At 40.9% G+C, this 27,178-nt stretch overlaps 1 protein-coding gene across 5 annotated transcripts in view; it reads left to right on the forward strand.

The window, feature by feature from the left end:
* Positions 1–27,178, forward strand: part of ASPH (aspartate beta-hydroxylase) — a 235,787-nt gene that overhangs the window by 164,593 nt on the left and 44,016 nt on the right. For all 5 annotated transcript variants that reach the window (XM_056113451.1, XM_056113434.1, XM_056113458.1 and 2 more), the window contains 4 exons: positions 3,680–3,816; positions 11,034–11,132; positions 15,380–15,469; positions 20,880–21,017. In XM_056113451.1, the coding sequence (XP_055969426.1) occupies positions 3,680–3,816; positions 11,034–11,132; positions 15,380–15,469; positions 20,880–21,017 (464 nt within the window). The remainder of the gene's footprint in view (positions 1–3,679; positions 3,817–11,033; positions 11,133–15,379; positions 15,470–20,879; positions 21,018–27,178) is intronic.

Below are 27,178 nucleotides of genomic sequence, written 5' to 3' on the forward strand. Positions count from 1 at the left end.
GTAAATAATATCGACGGCCAACTGCTTTATAAATTCTTTTAGGTTGCCATTAAAGGTGTTTGCATCACTTTGGTAAATGATCACAATTTTTGGTGAGAGTAGAACTCAAGTGATGATTAGAAACTGGAAGAAGCATGCCATTTAACAGAGCCAGTCCAAGAAAAACATACAGCACATACACAGGCTGCAAAAAGCAAGCTGGGATCTATGTGCAGAGTTGCAAAGTTGCCACTGGGTATAAAAAACTGGTACTGGGACTAGAGATAAGTCCTTGCACATAGCTGACTGCATTCAATCCCTGACACTGCATACGGTGCCCTGCATACCACCAGGAGTAACATCTGAGCACAGAGCCAGGAGTAACCCTGAGCACTGCCAGGAGTAGGCCCCCAAAATAGAAATAAAGCAAAACCAATGGCACTGAGATTCCTGCAGGCTTCAAAACAAGCTCTTTAGCCTCGGTCACTGATCCTGTCTTTCAAATGTTGACATCTTGCTTGTTGTTAATATTTTTTTGAATTCTCATGTCCCCCCGTTCCCTGGCCTTCTCTTCACTGTTGTTGTCGCAGTGACCTGGGGTCATGCTCATGCCTGGCTGTAGTTGTCCATCCATTTGTGACACTCGCTAGGGGTCAGGCATCACCTCGCAGTGCTCATAGGCTTGGCTGTGGTGCCTTCCGAGAGTTGCACTCCATGAGTGGTGGTCCTTGTGCACAGTCTGGATGTGCTGACCAGGTCTCATGCCTGACCTTGGTGCTGCATGCTCTCAGGGCTCACACTGTTTCAGCTGTGGTGCTCACACATACCCGTATGTGGTACAGCCGGAAGTGGCTTGCATCCTGGGTGCCAGGGACAGTAGAAGCTCTATGTTTGAACAACACACCTGCAGGATCATATGTTACAGCACTTGACTATTTATCTCACCACCTTATTTATGCTTGTGATGAAGGTATACTAAGCTGTCAAACAATCTGTCCCTGTGACCTCCATTTCAAAATATTTTTATTGTCTAATTTTTTAGAAGCATGCATGCAACTACATTGATCTCGCTTACTAGCTCTATTTAGTGTCCTTTTAAACTTTGTACTGAGTACTTCCCTAACTCAGGCTGGAGCAATAGCACAGTGGGTAGAGCGTTTGCCTTGTAAGCAGCCGACCCAGGTTCGATTCCTCCATCCTCTCAGAGAGCCCTGCAAGCTACTGAGAGTGTCTCGCCCACATGGCAGAGCCTGGCAAGCTCCCCGTGGCATATTCATTATGCCAAAAACAGTAACAAGTCTTGCAATGAAGATGTTACTGGTGCCCGCTCGAGCAAATCAATGAACAACGGGAGGACAGTGCTACAGTGCTACTTCCCTATCTCATCCTATACCCAGCCCTGGGAAAAGACTGCCTACAGATATAACTAACTCTCTTTAGTATATCAGTTTATTTTTCTCTTAATATTAAGGTTAGATCACAAGAAGAGGCTCCGTGATTAGGGAAGTGTAAACGGTTGATGGTAGTGAATGTGCTATGGGGGGAAATTTCTCTCAAAAAATTTCTCCACAAGAAAAAAGGGTATAAGCTCGAGTTGGGAGATACAAGCCTAATGTAGACTATAGACCGAACACAGTGGCCACTCAGTGCCTCTAGTGCAAACTACAACACCCAAAAGGAAAGAGAGAACAAAAAGGAATGCCCTGCCACTGAGGCTGGGGAGGGGGCTGGGAGGGGGGGATACTGGGATCGTTGGTGGTAGAGAATGGGCACTGGTGGAGGAATGGGTACTTGATCATTGTATGACTGAAACGCAAACACAAAAGTTTGTAAGTCTGTAACTGTACCCCATGGTGATTCACTAATAAAAAATTTTAAAAAATAAAAGAAAGAAAGAAAACAGGATCTAGAGGCTGGAGCGATTGCACACGCGACCGACCCAGGTTCAATTCCTAGCATCCCATATGGTCCCCCAAGCACTTCCAGGAGTGATTCCTGAGTGCAGAGCCAGGAGTAAACCCCTGTGCATCGCCGGATATGACCCAAAAAGAAAAAAAAAAAAAGAAAACAGGTTTTGGTGTATAATGAAGGGATGAAGGGCCTCAGGGTGCGAGAGAGATTTCACCAGGGCTCAGGGGATATCTAGAAGAAAGGGTTCATTCTCCACCCTGAAGGTTAGCCCACTCTCAACCTGCGATGTGTTCTCTTGGATTTTTCTCTCTGGTGAAACCAGTATTCTCATGAACACGCATCTCTCTCTCTCACTACTGTGTTTTCTCCTCTCACATTTCTTTTAATAAACCTATCATTCTTCTTAAACAAGAAAGAGAAGTTGCTAGAGAAATATCACAGGAAGTTAGGGTGCTTTCTTTGCATGTGGGCAACCAAGTTCAATCTCAAAGAACTCCATGTGGTCTCTTGAGCTCCAGCAGGAACAATCCCTGAGTACAGAGCCAGGGGTCTCTGAGCATTATCTGGAGTGCTGGTGTGTATAACCCTAATAGATGGGAAGTTGAGGGAAGAAAAGGAACTGAAAAGAACAGTCTGATTTGCTACTGAGGAAGTAATGTTGAAGCATCCTCCGGGAAAGCTATAGGCTACATTGATGATATTCTGTGTGTAATAGTTTATCTGTTAGTTTGGGATATACGGGGCATTGGTTTCTTTATAGTCCTTCCTCAGTTTTGATTCATACTAAGTGTGTGGGCAACTGCTCCTTTCCAGTTTACTTTTGTCATCTGTATCAAGCTGATTTAGTATTTTCCACCTTCATCAGTTTGACTTTACAGCTGCACCCAGAAGTACTAACAATCCGTCCTGGAAATTTAACATTTCCTTCAGGACATTTTCAAAGTGATTTGCAGAACGTGCGTAGTGCATTGCATCCAGTCGTCCACAAGAGGGTGCCATAACACTGTAGGATGTGACATTTGCTCCATGCCGAGGTGATCCCGGAAATGACATTCTTCACCAGAAACCAAGTCAGCTGTGGGCCTCTTCACGTTTGCGCCTGGTTTGAGGCCCTGACTTTTATTTGCCTGTCCTATATTCATTCTTTAAAGTAATCATGCTAAACCAAAACAATCTCAGTAAAAACATTTGAGACAAAGGATTGGCAAGAGGACACCCTTGAAGGGAAATTTTACTTATGTATCATAAAAATGTAAATGATCAGCTTAGAAAATGAGAATTTCTTTAAAATGTTTGTGATCAGTATTATATTCAGGATCTACTGGACGTATTGATACGATTGCTATTACATGATAAAATCCTAATATTTCCACATAACTGTCTATTACCAAGAGTCAGATTTATGTATTCATGTGAGCTCTGTAGGGTAAATTCTTGTGATTTATGGCTTCAATATAAAGCTGCCTGTAATGTGCTGGCTAATTTATTTTTAATAAGGCCCATCCTAGGGGAACTTGGGAGCTGGGGCTTCTGCTGGCAGTGCTCTTCCTGGAGGTGTGGACTTGATGTTTTTGGTGTTCAGATCTTGGCAGTGAAGCAATGCTGCTTGGTCCTGATGGGATTGGGAGCCACCAGGCCTGCGCCCAGCAATGCACTGGGAATCATACCAGGCTGGGGTTTAACTTGAGGCTTGGCCCATACAAGGCCAGGCCTCTGTTCTCGAACTGCTTCTCTGGGACCTGTACATAGTTTGCTTAATCTCTATTTTTGTTTCTTCCCACCGAATCAGGTCACATGAGAGGGTCCCTGCTCACCCTCCAGAGATTAGTTCAACTCTTTCCGGATGAGACTTCTTTAAAGAATGACCTTGGAGTGGGGTACCTCTTGCTCGGGGATAATGACGGTGCCAAGAAGGTGTATGAAGAGGTAAACAAGCAGCAGTCTTTTGTTAATTATATCAAATGACTTGGATCATGCATTTCTAATGTCATTTGTAAATTGCTTTCAATACACCTTGCCTCTCAGTCCTCTCGAGTAACGTGAAGTATTGTGTCAAGGTGGTAAAGTTTTAAGATAACTGACATATTCTAACATTTGTTTTCATATCCCTTTTTTCCCTTATCAGAAAAGATGACATTTTGGGTAATTTAGTACTTGGAAAATTTCATCTTATAATCGTGACTTTTTTTTTTTAATGTAGGAATACTGCTGTTTATTCAGTCACTGATTAAGCTGACTGAAGCAGGCATGAACTCCACATTACTTTTTTTTTTAATTACTTTTTATTGAATATCCATGAGAGAGACCATTACAAAGTTGTTCATTTTTAGGATTCAGTCATACACTGATCCAACACCCATTCCTCCATCAGTCTACATTTCCCACCACCACTGTCCCCCATTTTCCTCCCACCATCCCCCAATACCCCACCCCCTGTCCCCAGCCTCCCTCTATATTTGTGCATTATGGTTTGCAATACAGGTGCTAAGAGGTCATGGCATTTGTTCAGGGCACTCGGTATTTTTATCAGGAGAGGATGGCTGGAGTAACTTTTCAACTGGGTGGCAGTTTTGGGGTATGGACATGACAGCTGAGGCTTCTTGGAGGTACAACGAGGTGGGAGGAGGTAGCACATCCCGACCCTGAGAAAGCCTGGAGAGTTCAATCACAAAACCCACATACACAAATTTTCAGCAGATTATATCTTGGTGAGGTCCGTCCAGAGACGGTGGAGTCAGGGCATGCTGAAAATTTTGGATTGTGGAAGCAAGCTGCCAGGGACTTTGTTTGGGTATGCGTGCACCAGACTGACCCAACCCCCTCTGATTTCCCTCTCTTTGCTCAGCCTTTCGCAGGTACAAGATAAACTAAGACTTCTGATCTCTTTTGAGATTTATTTTGGGGGTCTCTAAAATTAATCCAATCAATGAGCTCATATAGCTGAGCTGGAGGTGGTTTGTGGGCATGACTCCCACATACCTAACTTTTGGCGGCTTAATTTCTCAGAAAACTTGGTCCCAAGTTGTTGGGCTCTGGTCAGAGGCACAGTGTTGCAATTATAGGGTATCAGGAAGCCTGAAGGCATCATCAGGCTGCTGATGCACTCGCCTGACAAGTACAGGTTGACCTGCTGGTGACACCATACACCGTAATTATGATTTTGTTTGTTTGTTTTTTAACTTCATATTTAACTAGATTCTCTCCCTGACACTGCATGATCTTCTCATAACTGCTGGGAGTGATTCCTGAGCACGGAGCCAGATGTGACCCAAAACAAAAACCAAAACAAAAAAAAATTACAAATTTATCAATTTATGACAGGCTTTTTATAAGAGTTCTTTATGATAGCAAAAGGAACTCATGTTTATCACATTTGTAAGAACACATAATATTTTCTCTTTTCCACTTTTTTTAGTGGAAAGAGACTAGAGAAGAGGAAGGAGCTTTTTGGGGCTGTGGAGTAAATTACTCACCTTTCAGAGAGTTTTGACTCTTCCATCCTCTGGTATGGAAACCTTTGAAAAGCTTATAATGGATATTTTGGTATATACCTTCCAAATCACAGATAGTTGTAAAATCTTTTTTGTGATGGCCTCTCAGCATCCGTATTGCAAACCATAATGCCCCAAAGTAGAGAGAGAATGAGAAGGAAAGTGATGCCACAAAGGCAGGGGTGGGGTGGGGTAGGAGTGACAGGAGGGATACAGGGGACATTGGTGGTGGGAAATGTACACTGGTGGAGGGATGGGTGTTCGACCGTTGTATGACTGAAACTCAATCATGAAAGCTTTGTAACTGTACCTCACAGTGATTCAATTAAAAATAAAAGAAGTGCATAACTTCTTCAAACAATAAGGAATTTCATTTCACCCAGAATGTACAGGATACCAAATGAACTTATAGGCTGAAAAGGTTAATGCCTCCGTAAAAGAAAGACGAACAAGACATTTGCTTGTTATTTCTTTCATTAAGACCATTTGTCGGTTTTCAAGCAGCACACTAAGTTCATGTGCAAATGCAGCGTCTTGGGGACAGCCCGTGTGGTGACTTCTGATGTGAAACCCGTGGCAGAATGACCTCAGACTTGGTCTGGGATTGTTTACTCGGAGTGGTGCGTTCCTATGTCTGTTGATGACTAACTGGAAATCCCTGAATTTCAGATGAAGTGTCTTTTCAGCCTTGATATAACTTTTTCCCTTTTCTGGAAAAAAAAAAGCAGAAATAAGATCTATGGTTATTATAGCTTCTCTAATATCTACTCAGAGTGGATTGATTCTTCTTTCTGAAAATTTATGCCATCTGCAAATATGCCAATCCCAGGTCACAAAATAAATCATTGGATTTTCTTTCTTTTTCTGTTTTTGTTCTGGTAGGGGGCCTCCTAAGGGGTGTTTAGGGGCCTAGGGACCTCTCCCGGTGAAGGTAGTTCAATATAAGAGCCTGAGGGAGGTTGCCCACCAGGTCAGCTCAAGCAGTGGTTGCGAGATTCAGGGCTCTATGAAACAGGACCTGGGAGACTGAGAGTGTGGGGGCCGTCAAGTACCGAATCCCAGCGCCTTCCCTCGGGCCTGAAAGAAACCTCGTTGTCTAATCACCAAAACATTAAATTTGCAAAGTCTGGTTAAAGTCAGCGTTCTCTGATCTCTGATTCAGTACCGTAAGGATATAAAACATACATATCTGCCAGACATGTGCTTTATTTTCCCTGTCAGAAGCCACAAAGATAAATTTTCCTTCCTTCCTCCCTCCCTTCCTTCCTCTCTCACTCCCTTTCTACCCTCACCTCCTCTTTTCCTTCTTTCCTTCCTTCCTTTATTTATTCCTTCTTTTCTTTCTTCCTCTCCCCCTTCCTCCCTTTCTTTCCCTCCCACCCTCCCAAAAAAACATTATATGATTACCTATAACCTATAGGGTGGGTGCCAAGAACATTTAAGTTTAGAGCATTATCTGAGAGCATTATTTTTCTTCAGTTTATATATTTACAATATATACATTCCTTTCACATAATACTAAATTTCTTTCATGTCAGATTTTACTTTGTCATGAAAAACAAAATTTACCTGCTGCTTATACACTTGAAATCACAGTCCTATCTAAAGAAGAACAGTAGGGTGCAAAAAGTCTAAACCATAACGATGTTATGCAGTTGAGTAGCTTACGCATTTAATAATCTAAAAATGTGTGTGTGATTCGCCTTGTGTTCCCTCCTCTCACCTCTGGACTAATAAGCTAGAGCTAATGGATTCTCTCTCCTTAACCATACTTTAGCCTGATGATGTCTTTGTTTCTGTCAGTGATCGTTTTCTGAAAACTGATATCATAATGTTTTATTTTTCTTGAGTGTTGACTTTTTTTAGTTAAATCTATGAAAATCATTCTATTTCCCTTTCTGGTTTTTTTTTTCTGGTTTTCATTTCAAGAAAGACCGATTTTTAAATACTTTGGCATGGATGGCTCACGTCTGTGGCTTTGTAGCACCGCCAGCTACCCGTTACCCACAGTCGGAGTTCGAGCATCCTCCCATATTCTTCTCCTCCCTCCCTCATACATGCCTCCATCTGCTTAGTTGGTGCATGTCTATGAAAACCTCACACGCTTCCTGGAAATGATGGGTAAGGGAAGAAATGTCTCATGCCCTCTTAAAACGGTCTGCTTCAAATCCTTGATATCTGCTAGCTTTACCTTTGGAATATTTTTTTTAATCCCCCTTTTTAAGTAAAGTAAAACTGTTTATATTTTAAAAAATTTACCAAGATAAATGTGAGGAGAGAGAGAGAGAGAGAGAGAGAGAGAGAGAGAGAGAGAGAGATACATGTTCAAGAGAGAACCTGAGCTTAGCCAGAGAGGGAAAAGTCGAGAGGCTGAGAGGATGAGATGTGGTCCAGCGTTCAGTGTGGAGAGTGAGCGCCAAGTGCCTTCACAAAAGATGATTTTAGTCTGATGCTTCAGAACTGCCTTGACCTAGAATTATCTGCATACGGGGAACTTAGTCTGAGTGTTGTCACAGGCAAAAAAAGCCTTGGACTCTTTTATATAGGCACTGTGACCCTCAGTTCCCTTGAAGCTTCTTTTCTGAAGGGTCCACCCTTCCCTGGGTGGTGCCACAGCTTCTGCATCTGGACACTGACTTATCTTTCCATTTCCAAAGAGTTCCATCAAATCTCCTCTTATTAACCCAGGCACTTATAATTCATCCTTGCCTCAAGTAGGATAGATTTGTCTTCCCAGTCTTGATTTGCTCTAGGTGTTCCAGATTCCTTCTCTCACTTGAGTGAAGTGTGATACTCCAAGTGTAGCTCTTTCGATTCCTCTTTGAGTAACCAAAGAGTGTTCTCATCCTGTTTTCGTAGGGCCCAAGTCTCTGAGGCGTATGTTAGTGCAGGGAGAACAGTGGAATCAAAGAGATGTGCCCAGAGCTGTAGGTTCTTCGTCCTCTTAGCTATTTATTCGATGCTCTTGAAGGCGTCCCATGCTGCTCTCTTCCTCCTGCGTTGCTCAGGTGCCAGGTCATTCATCATGTTGAGTTCTCGACCTAGGTATACATAACTGTTGCATTCGGAAATAGTCATTCCGTTGAGAGTGAATGGAACATCAGGAACGAGACTGTTTCTCATAAACGTTGTCTTTGTGAGATTCAGCTGGAGTCCGACCTTTCCACACTCATGGTCGAAGTTGGCCAGCATTTGTGCCACTTGGCCAATGTTTGGTGTTATTAGAACAATGTCATCAGCAAAGGGAAGGTGCTGTAGTTGCCGACTGTCTATCTTCATTCCCATTCCTTCCCATTCCAGTCATCGCATGATGTTCTTAAGGGTGGCACTGAAGAGTTTTGGTGAAATGGTATCACCTCGCTGAACCCCTCTCTTGACATCAATGATCACTTCTTCGTAGAATGGTGAGATCCTGATAGTGAACCCATAATACAGCTCACGAAGGATCCTGATGTATTGAGTTTGAATGCCCTGATTTGGCTAGGGCTTCAATGACTGCTTCCATCTCAACAGAATCAAAGGCCTTCTTTAAATCAATGAACGTTAGACAGAGCAGCATCTTGAACTCCCAAGAAACCTCAATGAGCTTGGTTATCTTGTGGATGTGGTAGATCATGCTGAATCTTTTGTGGAACTCAGCTTGTTCTCATGGTTGTCCTTTATGACTTTTTTTTTTCACTATTTGGGTCACACCCGGCAATGCACAGGGGTTACTCCTGGCTCATGTGCTCAGGAATTACTCCTGGTGGTGCTCAGGGGACCATATGTGATGCTGGGAATCGAACCTGGGTCGGCCACGTGCCAGGCAAACACCCTACCCACTGTGCTATCATTACTCCATCCCCAACAATTTAATGTCTTAATAATAATTTTAGTAGTATCAATATGTAGTACTATGTGATTGTATGATTTTTCAGTCCTGATAATGTGCCATGCAAAGTGTTTTTACTGGGCCAGATATTCTTTGGGGATGGGGGTGTGTAAAGAAAGAGAGACTTCGTGTCATATTAGTATTAATTTCAACCTGGGTTTTTTATAAGTGTTCTCCTATTTTCAAGGGCCATGGGTTACTATATAAAACAGCCATCACATCCTCATGTGTCCCCTGTAAAGGGCCACAGGCACAGTAGATGATGGTGAGGAACCAAGCAGAAAAGGCAGCGCTGCTGGCTGGCTTCCTTTGGGTGTTTATTCTCAAGCTCCATCCCTTGAGATAACGAGATGCAAAACTGTTCATCGTGCAGATGAAAAGGGAGCACAGGAGCCCACTGAATACTAAGTATTATATTTCAAAATGCAAGTGGAATCATTTGCTATTTCTGTGTGCTCCCCAGAGGGTTCGCTTGCACAAGATAATCAACAAAACCTTTTTTGATTTACCTGCACCCTTTTCTCCACTTTCATTCTCTATCTGTTCCTGCCAAGACCCCTCTAAGTCATTCTCATGCTTCACGTGAATGCCTTTCACCCCAATCTCCTCTGCTTTCCCTATCCCTGGCATCTCCGGTTTACCTTCCTTATACCATATCCTCCTGAAAGCAGATGGGATCCTCCTCTGTGCCCCCAAAATGCCTGTCACTAGTTACTCCTAAGGTGTTATGTTCTCGTTGTCCATGCTCCTGTGTAAGGAATGCCTGATGCCTCTGGCTTCTCTTTCCTTCTCAGACTCAAAGATGAAGAGGAACCCCAGGAAATCTTTGCTCTCCATCCACTCAGTTCAGATCTTCTTCATCTCCTACTTGTGTTCTGTAAATTAGCTTCCGTAAGCGTCTTCACATGTTGAATGTTGTTTTGATTTCTCGCTGCTAATATTCAACTTAGAGGCATTTTGCAGAGTTTATCTTTAATCATAATAAATGCTTTTGATAATAAACAATGATTTGATTTGTATTACATATTTACCAGAGTTTTATCACAGAAGATTAGATTTGCTTCTCCTCAGCTCTCACGTGGACTCAAGAAATTTATGTTGAGTAGCACTGCAGCACTGTAGCACTGTCGTCCTGTTGTTCATCGATTTGCCTGAGCGGGCACCAGTAATGTCTCCATTGTGAGACTTGTTGTTACTGTTTTTGGCATATTGAGTACGCCACGGGGAGCTTGCCAGGCTCTGCCCTGTGGGTGGGATACTCTCAGTAGCTTGCCAGGCTTTCCGAGAGGGACGGAGGAATTGAACCCGGGTCATCCTCATGCAAGGCAAATGCCCTATCCACCGTGCTATCACTCCAGTCCTTATGTTGAGTAAATGGATAAATTTATGTTGTATCTCATAAATGCAAATCTCAGTTTTCTCCTAATAAGACAAGTATAAAGAGTGCAGATAATTGTATAATGGGAATTGACTTCAAGTACAGCAAATGTAAAGCAGATTTAATGAAGACATATCAATTGACAGATTATTTTTTTCTGATTTGTGTTGTTAATGCAATGCTCTAACAATCAGTGACTTTTCATTTGTTGCTTCATTCTTGAAGAACTAAATGTGTAGATAAGAAAAGGTTTTGAGTTGAGGGGAAATAAAGCCATTTAAGTTGCATATATTGCAGTAAGACAAAAGAATCATGTTTTCAACTATATTAAAATTTGTTTTGACTATCATTTATAGAATTTATAATTAATTAAAATATTTATTTTTGTTCTCTTTGAGTTTAGGTTCTGAACGTGAAGCCTAATGATGGCTTTGCTAAAGTGCATTATGGCTTTATCCTGAAGGCGCAGAACAAGATCGCTGAGAGCATTCCCTATTTGAAGGTAATGGGCCCTGCTCTTCCTAACTTCTCGGCCTCAGATTCATTTGAGTTGTGTGGACACCCTTGCTTATGGATTGTGGATTGACTGTTATGCGTTGCTGAGTCTTTTCATCAGCAAACTATGTCCTCTCTGACAATGAAATCCACAGTGTATGTTGTCATTATAATTGTGTGTCGGATACAGAAATACCATGCAGGTGAGGAGATTTGTGAAGAAATTCTCCAACTGTTGGTGTTCTTGATTTTTATTTACGTGGTGAAGATAGACAAAAATGACTGTTACAGTATTTTACAGTAGGGTGATGTATGAAGTGTTCCTTTTATAGTTCACTTACACAATGAGTCTAATATGAACAGAGGAATCTATACAAAATGTAGTAGCAAATACAGGCTGATCAGATCGGACCTCAGAAAGAATTAGCACAAATTACTCAGATTAAAATGCACTATCAGGCACCAAGAATATGGCCTAAGTCATAGGCACATTGCTAGCATGTTGCAGGAGCCGGAATTTCATCCCTTGCACTACAGGGTACCCCAGCACTGCTGGGTGAAATCCTGTTGGCTCCCAGCATTAGATGTTCCTTATGACCCTGATCCCAGGTACCACCAGATTGATCACAGGCATCCCAACTTTGCCCCTGTGACATTCATTTAAAATATGTGTCCCCTCATTGGTGCTGGAGCAATAGCACAGGGGATAGAGCATTTGCCTTGCACGCTGCCGATCCATGTTCCATCCCCAGCATCCCATATGGTCCCCTGAGCATCGCCAGGAGTAATTCCTGAGAGAAAAGCCAGGATTAACCCTTGTGCATCGCTGGGTGTGACCCAAAAAAGCCAAAAATATGTGTATATGCATATATATATGTGTGTGTGTGTATATGCATATATATATATATATATATGTATATATACGGTCATGGTCCTCCCGTTTTTCATTGATTTGCTCAGCCGGGCCCAGTAACGTCTTCATCATGAGACTTGTTGTTATTGTGTTTGGCATATCAAATACGTCACGGGGAGCTTGCCAGGCTCTGCCGTGCGGGCGAGATACTCTCAGTAGCTTGCTGGGCTCTCCGAGAGGGGTGGAGGAATCGAACTCGAGCCAGCCATGTTGGCCACTTATAAGGTAAATGCCCTACCGCTGTGCTATAGCTCCAGCATATATATATATATATATATATATATATATATATATATATATTTGTGTGTGTGTTTGTGTCCTCATTGTTCTTTCCCATGTCTAAGGGAATCCTTATCAATTCAGCAGAATCATATTTCATCTAGCTCAGGGCTTCCCAAATAACTTTTGCCATAGATCTCATATGTGATACATAAAGAGACATAGTAAGGGGGAAACAAATGGCCAGAGTCATCAGAACTGGAGATTTTTTTCCCTTTTGTTTATAGAATGAGATTACAGTTGTATAGAGAAATTGGAGGGGTCCTTTGAGCAATGGTGGAGGAAATGAGCACTCTGGTGAAGGGCAGGGCACTGAAATTATGTATGCATGAATAGTATAATTCACACTATTGTTAACCCCTCTACTTCAATGAAAGTGGTAAAAAAATAAACTAAACAAAAAACTTTCTGCCACAGTGAACATATTTTTATTTATACTCTGACATGAGAATAACTAGCAATAATGCACCCATTGAAGGGATAAAATTTGAATTACAAATAATTTAAATAGTTGTATAGAACCTCAGAAGCCTGTTTTATCTTGAAACAACATTCAAGACTTTCTGATACACATACCTAGGACAAAAGGAGCTGAGTATCCCCCTGAGGGGGCACCCCCCTCACACACACACACACACACACACACACACACATTTTCCCCCAAGTCTTGGTATCACTGGCCATTGCAAACCTTTCTGCATTTTAGCTCAAAAACGCTGTGGATGTAAGGGTTTCTCTGATTAAAAGAGTTTCCTATACATTCCCTTCAGCATAATAAGCGCCTAATTATATTCTCTCCGCTTCAGACACAGAACAAGAAGGGCCACCCTCATAAGCTTATGCAAGAGGACATTTGAATGTCTGTTGGGTCAAGCCAGAGCCCTGATCACAGCTCTCTGCTAGAATGTCCCACTCCTGTTCCCGCATACGCTTTCCCAAGTAACGTCAGTAGCATTTTTTCATAATGAAAGATAATGGACTCCTTACAAAGCAAGCTCAAAGATGCAAAGTTTTAGAAAGAATTCATCATTTGCTTTCCTAATTTCGTTTTCATCAGTATTTGGGAGGGGGGAGGGGGGAGGGGGAGGACTCCCAAACAGTGCACAGGGGATCCTGGAGCAACTTCTGGTGATAACTTGGGCAATAGGGCAGGATGGTTCAAAGCTTGTGCCCAAGAGCCCAGTGTTCTTGTAGCTTGTGCTCTTGTGCTACAAGAGCATTGCAGTGCTGGGAAGTCAGGATCCAATACACAACACCCAGTGGTGACAGGGGATGAAGCCCGGGCCCCACCTGAGCAGAACTTTTATGCGGACCCCAGACCCCCGTGCTGTCTCCAAGGTTCCTTCCTCTCATTTTTACCATAAATCTTGATTTCCCACAGGAAATGGGTTTAATGACCAGTTTTAGGATGGGTTTTGTTTACTAATAGTTCTGTTTTTAACAATACCCATCACGATCAAGATCATCCTGTTGTTCGTCAATTGCCTCGAGCAGGCACCAGTAACATCTCCTTTGTCCTAGCCCTGAGATTTTCAAAAGTGCCATATTCAAGGCTCTTTCAGGGTTAGGAGAATGAGACCCATCATTGTTACTGGTATTTGGCATATTGGGTATGCCACGGGGAGTTTGCCAGACTCTGCCGTGTGGGCACGTTACATTCGGTAGCCTGCCAGGTTGTCCAAAATAAGAATGAGATAATAAGATGTCGCAATGAGATAATAAGATGTCGTGCGGCTGGGAGCTGGGTTTTATAGTTTCTGGGTCTTGGCCGTTGATGGGATTACACTGTGCCGGGGGGGTCAGTTGGTGGGTGTGACCCCTGCCTACTGGAAGATGAAAGATCTGGGTGGAGGATGCTCAGCCCCAATCCGAGCAGGCTTGGAGATCTCAGCCCTGGGACCCGTATGCCTTTGTTCCTCTGCCGGTACCTTCATGCGTGTGAAGAGTGGTCTCAGCCTGGTTGTGGCTGGTTCTGGAGGTCTTTGGCTGCCAGAGCTCTGCTCGGGGCGGGGAGGGAAACTCAACCCACCCTCCTCCAAGGAGCCCTGGCTTTATTTTTTTTCCTTTTTGGGTCACACCCAATGATTCACAGGGGTTACTCCTGGCTCTGCACTCAACATTACTCCTGGTGGTGCTCGGTGGACCATATCGGATGATGGGAATCGAACCCGGGTTGGCCACATACAAGGCAAATGCCCTATACTCGCTGTATAATCACTCCAGCCCCACCATTTAGCTTTTTATTTTTTTTTTAATTTTATTGAATCACTGTGAGATAATTACAAACTTTCATGTTTGGGTTACAATCACACATTGATCAAACATCCATCCCTCCACCAGTGCACATTCCCCATCACCAATATCTTCGGTATACCCCCCCCCCCCCCTTCCCCACCCTCCCCCTGCCTCCATGGCAGATAATATTCCCCATACTCTCTCTCTACTTTTGGGCATTATGGTTAGCAATATATACACTGAGAGGTAAAACTCAAAGTTGAGCTTCCATATGACCCTGCAATACCACTTCTGGGACTATATCTTAAGGATGCAATAAAACCCCCACCATTTAGCTTTAATCCTGTTACAAGTTTTGTAGAAACTTTAACTCAAAGGGAATGTCCATTAGTTTTAAGAAAAAAGAAAAATACTTGCCATTAGATCTCTGTCACTTCAAACACTGTGTGGATAACTGAATATTTTGGTGCTGCAGTAGTCCTTAAGATGGCTTGTGGTCAGATTTAGAATGCAAAACTAATGTGATAGACATCAGCCAAAGAAATTGAATGTGAAATATTGTTGAGGACACAGAGACAATTGACAAGGCACTATACTAATTATATGGACTATTACAGCTAATGATAAATGCATGGAAAAAAATTTTTAGTTTTCTCACTTTACTATTTGTTTTGTTTTGTGTTGACCAGTAACCTAATTGCTGCACCATAGTACTGAGATAAATTTTCTGGTTCTTATATTTGTTGAATGGTGTGTGATGATTAGGTAAGACAATGAATTAAATTTATTTAATTCTTTCCTAAATACTGCCACTGTTCTTTCCACAGGAAGGAATAGAATCTGGGGATCCTGGTACAGATGACGGGCGATTCTATTTCCACCTGGGAGATGCCATGCAGAGGGTTGGGAACAAAGAGGTAAAGAATTAGTGAAATTCTTGTTCATCTAACAGAGAATAGCTTGTGAGTATAGTGGCAATTATGGTGATTTTTTAATTTTGGTTTGGTTTTGGACTTGTTTGATTAGGGGTTGGGAGTTGGGGGCCACACTTGATGATACTCAGGTCTTGCTCCTGGTTCTGTGCTCAGGATCACTCCCAGCAGTGATCTGGGTCATTCCATATGTGGCGCTGGTGATCAGACATCAGTAGATCATATGCTAGGGACCCAGGGTCATAATGATTTTTAGAAGAAAGTTTATAAAATATATTTTAGTCACATATTTTTGAAGGTGCTTATTTAATAAAAAATTACTTTCTCTTTTTTTTTTCTTTGGAAGAGGGATTTCTCAGGGTCTACCACAGGCTCTTTGCTCAGTGATCACCTCTAGTGGTGTTTGGGGGAATTATATGCAATCCTGGGGATTGCATGAAAGGCAAGCACCCACTTTCTGTATTAGCTCTATCGCCAACAAAACTATTTTTGGATACAATTCATAGTTCCTACTAATTACTTAAAAAATAGACACTCTGTCTAAATTAGTGTAGTATGTATCTCTATATGTGTGTTTGTGCATGTATTTGTTTATTTTTGGTATGTGTTTGTTTTTATGTTTGTATCTGTGCTTACAGTGATAGCATTGCATTAGAAATTATGAAATGTCTGAAATTTTTAAGTATTTTAAAACATTTTACCTAGATTTTTATTTGTTTTATAAATATAATATATGGTATAAAAAGTAATTTCTTTTAGAATGAAAGCTTTATTCAGTTGATTGCTAATCATATTAAACCCAGTAGTCAATTGTGTAAATTACCTTCTGAAATTATTTAATAGCAAGTTTCAGAAGAATACCTGGAGCTATAATAATAATGGGAACCGACACAAAAAAGTATATATAGTAGTTAAAACTGTAATTTCTACCTTTTGCTGAGTTTATTGTCAGCTTCTTTAAATATGGATCATTAGTCATGACATCATATTCTTCAAATCCCTTCATTCTCACAATCTAACATGATTGGCGGGACCTAATAAGACAGTGAGACATTAGTAATGAAGCAATGGTTTTCATGCTTTGGGTTAAGATCAAGTGTAGAAGTGAAAAAAAGCAGGGAAGAATTGCTTGTTAATAACAATATATTCTTTTATTGTTTTGAATGAAAATATCTAATATTTACTTTGAGTGGTAGGGGTAAAAAAGATTTTGCTAGCATATATAACACTGATAAATGCTATAAGTGTAATTGTCACTAATTAATTTATCCTTGAACAGTTGAGAGTCCTGAGCAAAGACAAATAAGAGAAGTCTGTAATTTAGTCTTACATTTTAGATGAAAAAAACCCTAACTTCAAGGACAAAGAATTCACTGATAAATATTGGTACAAAGAGTTTGAGATTTGAAAAATATGGAACTTTAATATCAATTATTAATATGCAACAAACAGCACAGTCCTTAATTTTGAAAAGTTTACAGGGCTTTGCATTTTTAGGAAGACAATCATTAGGTTGTCTTTAGGAATTTATAGATTTTCCAACCCTTGCTACCTTCTACTTCATGATTTCTATAAAATCTGGATGGATTTTTGTGTGTTTGGTGAGTTATTTTATGTTTGTTTCATTTGCTTAATTAAGACTTTGTTCTACACCATTCGATGCTCCCAAACCCCGTGGTATCAACTAAAGATGAAGTCCTATTTGCAAGTGGTGGTATTCACTCTGCCCCACAAGCCAGTTGTAGCCAGCATTTCTCTCCAAAGCATGAATCCTTGGGCCAGAGAGATAGAACTGTGGATAAGGCACTTGGCTTGAAAGAAGTTGACTCGGGTTTGATCCCCAGGTCCCCACATGACCTTCCTGAGCCTGCCAGAAGTGATTTCAGAGTCAGAGCTAGGAGTTAGCCCTGATCATGCTGGTGTGTACATATCTCACACACACACACACACACACACACACACACACACATATCATATTTCCAGTATCCCAAGGTGTACGACATTTCAGATGGCACAAGCTGTGACTTGGGCCATGTGTGACAGGTCATTACCTGGATCTTCTATTAAATTTTGGGTATGTGAATGAGTATGTGTATGCATGCTTATAAACTGTACCTGGCCAAAAAAAAGTGAAGTGTAGAAAATGTTGGTTATGCACATTTAAGAAGGCTTAAAATCAAAGGTTTTTTTTATTTTAGTTTTTAGAAATATGAAATGGCAACAGTAATTAGGAAATTGTCATAGGATTCTAATTTGATGATTGATTTTCTAGCATTAGTAACTGTACGGGTATTTATATTTAACAATAAAATTATTGGGTTCTTCTCTGTAATTAAGGATATTATTAGTAATGATTTTTGAAGCTTCTGATATATTATCATGGTTTAGTTTCTCAAAAGTCAGATAAGAAAGGACTAAGATAGAGTGAGATGTAGTACAGAGAGAGTTTGCACATGGCTGACCCTGGGGTTCAATCCTGGACCTGAGGTGAGCCCCCAAGCACTGCCAGGAGTGATCCCTGAGCACAGAGACATGAGTAAGCCCTGAGCACCACTGAATAGAACATATGACCCCAAAACCAAAAAGTAAGTAACAGAGTACTATGTAATTAAGGGCAGTTTTTTAAATGTGGTTATACTTTGGTTATACTTTTGACTATAAGAAAAGGTATTACAGGGCATTTAAGAATGTCATTTCAGTAAAGTTACTTGCCTAGACAAGTCTGGAAGCTATTTCCAAAATCTCGGACTTCTACTTCATGAATTCGAACTTTAAATTTCTCTCTCTATCTCTCTCTCATTCTCTCTCTCTCTCTTTCTCTCTCTTCCCCTCACTCCCCTCTTCCCTACCCCTCTCTCCTAATTTTGGTGTGGGAACATACCCTGTGGAGTTCAGGAGTACTCCCAGTGACTTGTACTTAAACTCCATTCGTTGTAATTAATATTGTTGTTTACTATAATGCTGAAAGGTGTAGGAAATAACTTACACCAGAAGAGCTAGAAGAGTAGGATTAATTTCAATGAAAAATTTATCAAGGAATAATTAGCCATTTTAAGTGTGTTTTTGTTTCAAGGAAATTATCTAATGGTTTACAACTTTACCATGTATATTGAGGCAAGTATATGAATGTTTCATATACCAGGCAGGGATGTGAGCAGGTGTTAGAACATATGTCCACGGGTGACTCTCTCTGATTCTATCCCCAGCTCCATAAATATTTTTTCAAGTTTAACCTATATGTTCTTAAAGTGAAATACTATTGAGAAAGATGATTAGATCACTTTGAGAGTTTGCTTGAGGCTTTTTAGTGCTATAAAGATTAAGTTTCATATATAGCTCTGGGTAATAGTTCGAGATATATAGACCTTTTTAAACCAGCTTCAACCTCTATAAAATGGAGATATTTGGGATTATTAGAAAGATCAACTGAGAATATACAAGTAAAAAGATATAGCAAACTGAAAAATTTGCTAAAGTATGACATCACCCTAACAAATGAAATCTTGATAAAGGTAAAAGGTAAAGGCCCTCCCGTTGATCGTCGATTTGCTCGAGCGGGCCCAGTAACGTCTCCATTGGAGACTTTGTTGTTACTGTGTCTGGCATATCGAATACTCTCGGTAGCTTGCCGGGCTCTCCGAGAGGGGCGGAGGAATCGAACGCGGGTTGGCCATGTTGGCCGCGTGTAAGGTAAACGCCCTACCCGCTGTGCTATCGCTCCAGAAATCTTGATAAAAAATAATTTTAGGACTTTTTTTTAATTGCATTTTTTAGAGGCTGGAGTGATAGTGGTAGGGTGTTTGCCTTGCACGCGGCTGACCCGGGTTCATTTCCCAGCATCCCATATGGTCCCCTGAGCACCGCCAGGAGTAATTCCTGAGCGCATGAGCCAGGAGTAACCCCTGTATGACCAAAAAAGGAAAAAAAAATTGCATTTTTTATATAAAAATTTATGAGTATTTTCTTCTTGGATGTCTTCTTAATCAGTCTTACTAAATGTCTATTTTAATTAATTGAAATTTGTATTTGAAATAACCTTGCAAAGTCACCAGTAGATTGGACTTCGATTGTGAAAATGATACTGGTGAGTATACGGAGAGTCAAGTGCTCCATGCCAAAACAAAAGAGCAAGCACAATGCAGGGAGCACAGGAGGACCACTAGAACACAGCGCTGGGGCATCACTCAAGGAGGCATATGGAAGAGATTCTCTGTAGCCAGCTGGCCCTGTGAAAAGGCTAGTCGGCCTGGAGGCTCGAAGTATCATATTACACTAGCCTTAAGCAGTGAGTGTTATCCCTTATGGCAAAATATTTTTATAAAGTAAAATTGTCTTTTAAAAAAAATCTAATATGGGATAACAGTATATTTATTGCCAAATGAAAACATGTATTGCCAAGTGAAATTTTCTTTTCTGCTACTACATTTTATAGAGAATTTCTGTTCTGTTAAGTTTGGATAACTTGCTTCAAGATGAACATGGAAGGAATATGCATGTGAAAAGAAATTGTTTTATGAGGCTGAGCAGTACTACAGCAGATCCGGTGCTTTGTTGCATGTGGGCGACCTGGGTTTGATCGCTTGCACCTCGTATGGTTCCCCAAGCCTTTCAGGGATGGTATCTGAGCAGAGTTGGGACTAAGCCCTGAAACCAGGAGTGCCCCCCAACTCAAAAAAAGAGGAAAAGAAAAATTGTTCTCCATTTCAGTATTATAGTTCAGCAAAGGCAAATACCATTGAGGCCATTTTTTAAATAATGATCCTTTACTTTTCAAGGGAAAAGAACCTACGAAGTGAAAGCTAAAATAGAAATATAGTCTAAATAGAAACATTTAGTGCTGGAGCAACAGCACAGCAGGTAGGGTGTTTGCCTTGCAGGCGGCCGGGTTGGCCGACCCCAGTTCTATTCCTCTGTCCCTCTTGGAGAACCCGACAAGCTACTGAGAGTATCTCGCCCACACAGCAAAGCCTGACAAGCTAACCGTGACATATTCGATATGCCAGACACAGTAACAAGAAGTCTCACAATGGAGACGTTACTGGGCCCGCTCCAGCAAATCAGTGAACAATGGGAGGACAGTGACAGTGACAGTGACATTATTTACCCACTTAACAGATAAGCCCTAGCTGCTGGGTTCACTAGGAGAAATTAAGATAATGGAGCATGACTCTTGTTCACACAGAACTTAAAATCTAAAAGTGAAAAAATAAAATAAATGTACTTATAATAGTAGGTCATAATCAGCAGTCCAATGAAATCAAATAGTTCCACCAGTGTAACAGATTTGGGCTTCTGATTAGCAAGGTATTTAGATATCCAAAAGTAATATTCAAGTAATTTTAATGTAATATGGATAAAATTGCTTCATAGTGACTCACTTTCCCTGTTCTTTCAGGCATATAAGTGGTACGAGCTGGGACACAAGAGGGGACATTTTGCATCTGTTTGGCAGCGCTCGCTCTATAACGTGCAAGGACTGAAAGCACAGCCCTGGTGGACCCCCAAAGAGACAGGCTACACCGAATTGGTTAAAGTGAGTATCTCCTCACACTTTATTCTCTCATTCAAAATCAGATAATATCTCTCATGGAAAGAACTACTGGGGAGTCAATAAACTTTATTTTCAGTGACATTAAAAAAGAAATTTGCAAAAAACAATCCTTTCATTTTATCAGCCAGAAGGTTAGTAGGTAAAGAAAGGAATTTGTCTTGAACAGTAGTTTTCAAACATTTTGACTTTAGAACCTCTTAACACTCTTAAAAATTATTGAGTGAACCCAAGGAGTTTGGGGGCTTTTTTTTAGGGGCAGGGGGAAGATGATAATATAATTCTTTATAATTTACAAGGGTTTTAAAAACAAGACATCTATTGTGTGCTAAATGGATAACTTAAAAATAAAGTTTTTTATAAAATGGGGTTGGAAGATATAAATTGTTTTAGACTTTTATGTTGGATAACATTGGTATGATTTGGAATATACCTCTAAACATTTTAGGTTTAACATTGGTATGTCCTGTCTCCCTTGCCACAGGGAACTTAGGTTTTATTGGGTTAGACCTATCACAGTGCTCCCAAGGCACTCCCATTCCCTGTGTTTATCTATAACCCCTTCTCTGTGCTCTCTTCCCCAACCAGTTAATCACCATTTTCCCCTAAGAAGTACCTATGATTTGTAAAGTCAAATTCCTCAGAAATCTCTGATTTTGTAAATATTGCTTTTTCTCCTTTTTCTATGTCCTTTTGCATAATTTACGTCAGAGCAGTGTCCTTTTTTGTATAGACACAGGAAGATAGTTAATGCTATGTTTTTGTAACTTGAGAGTTAACTGACTCCCAATAATAATACATTCTTGGGCATCTGTTTTCTCAACTTAAGCCTCAGTTGCCTTTAATTCCTAGTATACTTCAAAAGCAGGGTCCCAGCAAGGGACTGGATGGACCCAGGGAAAGCTGTGAGCTACCCTGGCATCGAAATGGGCCAGGCCAAGTGCCATAATACTTAAGTAAGAGTTAGAAACATGGTCATAGACAAATTCTGTCATGATCCAAAGAGTAATAACTGCATTAGGACCCTGCTAGGGTTAAGAATGATTAACCTGACCTGAGCACTGTAGTCTGGGATCTACAGCGAGATATCCCCAGGAGAGTCACCCTACAAGCTTAATGTATCTCTTACTATGTGCATACAAAATGACTAATATTATTAAGAAGTAGAATTAAGATGAATGTTTAAATGGTTTTTGGAGTAAGGAAAGGAAAAAGGCTCCTGTAGATGGTATTTCTCCCTCAGGCGGGTCTTCTTGCTGAATGAGTTTATCCTAAAAGAAGCTTCCCCTGATGAGGGACCTCACATCTGTTGATTGTACGACCGACCGCCAGTCCCTAGAGAGATTTTTTTCTTGCCTTTTTTTGTTTTTAAATGAATCACCATGAGATACAGTTATAGACTTACAAACTTTTATGATTATATTTCAGTTATACAATGATCAAGTACCCATCCCTCCACCAGTGCCCATTCTCCACTACCAATGTTCCCAGTATGCCTCCTACCACTCCATTCCCTCTCACCTCCCCCCCCCCCCCGCCTTTCTGGCAGGCACATTCCCTTTTACTCTCTCTCTCTCCTTTTGGGTATTATGATTTGCAATGCAGGTAGTAAGTGGCCATCATATTTGATCTATAGTCTACTTTCAGCACGCATCTCCCATCCCGAGCGAGCCCTCCAAGCATCATTTACTTAGTGGTCCCTTCAAAGAGCTAAATTTCTGCCCTTTGCCACTTTCCAATGATCAGAAAGTACCACTAAATGTTCCAAACTTCTAATAACTAGTTGTTTTTAGTGACGAGTGCCATCCTCAGGCTAGTTACCCCTTTTCCTTCCACATACCTCATTAAAATAATTTAAAGTGACCAGGGAGACAATAAAGGAATTAAATAGATTGCTTTGCAAGCAACTACCCCCTGTTGAATCCCCACACTGCATATACTTCCCTGAGCACTTCTAGGAGTGATCCATGAGCACAGAGCCAGGAGTATGCCCTTAACACCACTCTTATCATTCCGAAGTTTTCAGGATTTTAGGCACTCTGTAAAGGTACGCTTTACTTCTTATCATGCCCTAGGCTATCCCTTGTGTTTTCATCAGGAGTTCTATAACCAAAAAATAACAGCTGATAGTTACTGGCACATAACTAAATTACTAAAATTAACCTCATTGATAAGTAATCTAGGGGAGTAGGAGATAGTTCAAAGGACTAGACACCTTCCATGTGCTAGGTCCCGAATTTGATCCCCAATACTTAACCACCACCCCCTGCCTCATGCACCAACCAGGTATAACCCTCAAATCCCCAGCATCACTAGTTGCCAGGCCAGAGCGTTGAATAGTCAGATTCACACAACAGGGCAAATTATGACCAAGAGGGGCCTCCATGTCTGCTGAGAACGTCTGGGAGGCCCACCCAAAACAAATAATAGTTCATCTGGTGCCTCATCATATCATGAAAATGTATCTCCCAGGACAAGGTCACCCATATTTGAAGGCCTCTATTCAGTCTTGTCAGGTTCCAAAAATTAAAGTGATATTAGCAATATCTGGCCTGAGATTTTTAGTTCTCTGATATAAAGAGCTAAGAGATAATGGTTTCACAGGAGCTTTTTAAGCAGTTTTGTGATTCTGAATTCTAGTCATCACATACTCCATTTAGTCAGTCTCTTACCGTCAAGTCATATTCTTCCTTCTCTTCATGCATACTCAAGTTTTTCCACCTTTTGGAAGGACATTAGTTTTGAACTACTGTTCTAATCTAAAGCTCTGGTATTAATATAGCTTAACAAATCCCTCTACCTAGACCTTTCAGATAAGATAAGGTCGCACAAATGCAGGACTTGTGGGTTGTTCTTGCCACCAGACCATATTGGTTGTTCACTCATATGAAATCAGTGAGAAGAAAAAATAGGAGTGAAAGAATTTTCAAAAATTTAAGTTCTGAGTGATGGATAGACAGAGGCATCTTAAATTCTTTGTCTTTAGTACATGTTTTAAATTCTGTATATCTTTTTTGTTTAAAGAATGTCTTGAACAAAATGTATAAGACTTAAAACTTAAATGATAAATTTAGTCTTCCTGGAGGAAAGCCTTATTTATTTATTTATTTATTTATTTTTAGTGAAGCAAGATAGTTTTTATTGAACAAAAATTGGTTAGGAAGATATGAAGGAGGAAGATGTGATGGAAGAGAATAGTTGCTTGGGAGAGAACGCAGGCTTGAAGATCAAGCAGAGACAAGACAAGCAATCTAGATGTGTGTTCAAGGGAGAATAGGGCTTGAAAAGCAAGCCAAATGTCTTATTTAAATAACTAGTCATATTCAGCCATGTTTACTGTTTTTCATTACAATGCCATGCAATACCTAATTCCTCAATAGTGAAATCCTATTAGGAGCACACCAGATTAGATGGTAAAGTAACATAGAGGTCAACTAAACTCAACAAACAAAATCAATAATGCAGAACCCTCAACTACTTACAGATTATTAAATTCTTAAGAGAAGGACTTAACAATCCCATGATGAAATACACAATGTTCGCATAAAAATTGATTTTATACTTATCAATTTTAATATTGGAGTTTTGTTATCCAATCAATTTCAACTCTAGAATTGTATCACTAGTTGTGGATTTTTGTCTGTATTAAAATAAATTTAAAAAACAAATGCATACTTTATAATCATAATCCGGTTGTAAACTATGTTGTGATCAGTTAGCGTTTTAATAGATCAGAGAAACTTTGTAATCACAGTAAACACAGATTGATTTAAAGAAGTTCTTTATCCAAAGCAGAAAAGGCACAGAAAAAGCATTTCCCTTCATCAGTCTGCTACATTTAGCAATCTCAATGATGGTTTCGTTTATATCATCCCATCCTACTTATACATTATATCATATTGAGCTTTTCTCATCCTCCTTTACCTTGAAAACTCTTCTTTCTTTTCCTTGGTCCTGTGAGTTCATTTTCCTACTGTAGATTGTAGCATACCTCCAGGTTCAAGTATCAGAAATGCGTGAATTTGAACCAGCCTAATCAAGAGGGAATTGGATCAACTTGGAATACAGAAGACTGCAGGGGAAGTGCCTTCAGGAGCAGAGTCTGGTCAGCTCTGTCTTTGTGCTGGCTCATTGCACAGTGGTTGTGTAAGAGGCTCATAATGTTGTTGCACCCCCACACCAATTCGAGTTTCGCCCTGCTACGTACAGATACCTAGCAGCCCTCATACTGTTGATCATAATCATATTCCTCGGGCATTGTCCATTCATTTCAAGGGAATCTGAGAAACTTAGTTGTTGGATACAGGCTGCAACAAGCTCCCAGCTTCTGAAAAAGTGTAGCTTTCTATAAACCAGGGGACCTACCTGTAGGTTGTGTTGAGCCCACTGTGGATGGAGCAATGAGGTGCTCGGAGATATTCCTGCCATCCCCACAGAACAAGCCCTGAGCCAGAGAAGGGTTAGAACCTTCTAAATCCATTGTATTTTCTAGAGGGATGTAGATCCCTGAGCTAAATCAATAACTGAAGAAGGAAGAATCACAGTAAGGGGACAGAGTGGTAGAACAGCCAGTGAGGATTTTGTATGTGACTGACCCAGGTTCTATCCTGATATACCATCAGTCCCCCAATCACCATCCAGAGGGATCCTTGAGTGCAGAGCCAGGAGTCAGCCCTGAGCATTGCAGAGTGTGGCCTAAACATCCCCCCACTGAACAAATAAAAGTGAAAATATTTTTATCAGTAATAAATAATATTTGTTTGACAGTTCTAAGAGCAGCAGAGGTAGTGTCTAGATGCTGGATTCTTTGAGTTTTCAGTGATCTGTGGCTTAAAGAGGTAGATAGAGTATTTCTGAAATCAGAGAGTAGCACAGGCTGCTTTCCTGCCATCCGAGGAAATTCCACTTCCTCTTTGGGCATTTTGGTTTTTCACTTTTCCACTCAGATCAGCTTGGCTGATTTTTTTTTAAATTTTTATTAGTGAAACACCATGAGGTACAGTTGTAGACTTACAAATTTTTGTGCTTGGGTTTCAGTTATACAATGATCAAGTACCAATCCCTCCACCAGTGCCCATTCTTCACCACCACTGATCCCAGTATCTCTCCCACCGCCCATCCCCCCCATCCCACCCCGCCTCTGTGGCAGGGCATTCCCTTTTGTTTTCTCTCTTCTTTTGAGTGCTGTGTTTTGCAAAATAGGCATTGAGGGGCAGTCATGTTCGGTCTATAGTCTACTTTCAGCATGAATCTCCAATCGTGGGAGGATCCTCCCAACACCCTTTATTTGGTGCTCCCTTCTATATCTGAGCTGCCTTTTCCCCTAGCGTGTGTGGCTGGCCTCCAAGCCATGGAGTAAACCTCCTGGTACTTATCTCAGCTATTCTTCTTAGGTGTTAGTCTCCTATTTTGTTACTTTATGTTCCCCAGATGAATGTAATCTTTCTATATCTGTCCCTTTCTTTCTGACTTATTTCGCTTAGCATAATACTTTCCATGTTGTAAGTACCACTTGTATGTCAATTTCGTGACTTCATCTTTTCTAACAGCTACATAGTTCTCCATTGTGTAGATGTACCAAAGTTTCTTTAACCAGTCCTCTGTTCTGGGGCACTCAGTTTTTTCCAGATTCTAGCTATTGTAAACAGTGCTACAATGAACAAACCAGTGCAGATGTCACATTGACTATACTTTTTTTGCCTCACTCAGCTTGGCTGATTTTATAAGACATTGTGTAGCCCGACTTTTTGTGTCCTCCAGTAAGAACAATATCTTTATTGCTATTGAGAGGCTATGGCTTACAATACTGTTAATAATAGTTCTCATTCACATAATTCCTACACCACACCCATCACTAGGGTAACCACCTCCATCCCCCAAAGACCCCCAACATCCCTCCTTTCCACCCCTCCCGTACAAACTCAGTTGTGTAGTTGAGTTCTGCCTTTGATCCTTTGTTGCTGCCTCACTGTGTGTCTTTCAGTCCCACCTGAGCGGGGTTGTTCTCTTTCCCTTTCCTTCTCACTCACTTCACTGGACTTGATAGCCTCCACTTCCATCTGTGCGGCGTCTGTTCTTCTGTCCCATGACATTCTCTCTTTTGCCAGTCGAGTCTTAATTTCAAATTTACTTCCCTAAGGTTCTTG

Source organism: Sorex fumeus, unplaced genomic scaffold (assembly GCF_029834395.1).
Source record: "Sorex fumeus unplaced genomic scaffold, SorFum_2.1 ptg000002l, whole genome shotgun sequence".
NCBI lineage: Eukaryota > Metazoa > Chordata > Mammalia > Eulipotyphla > Soricidae > Sorex > Sorex fumeus.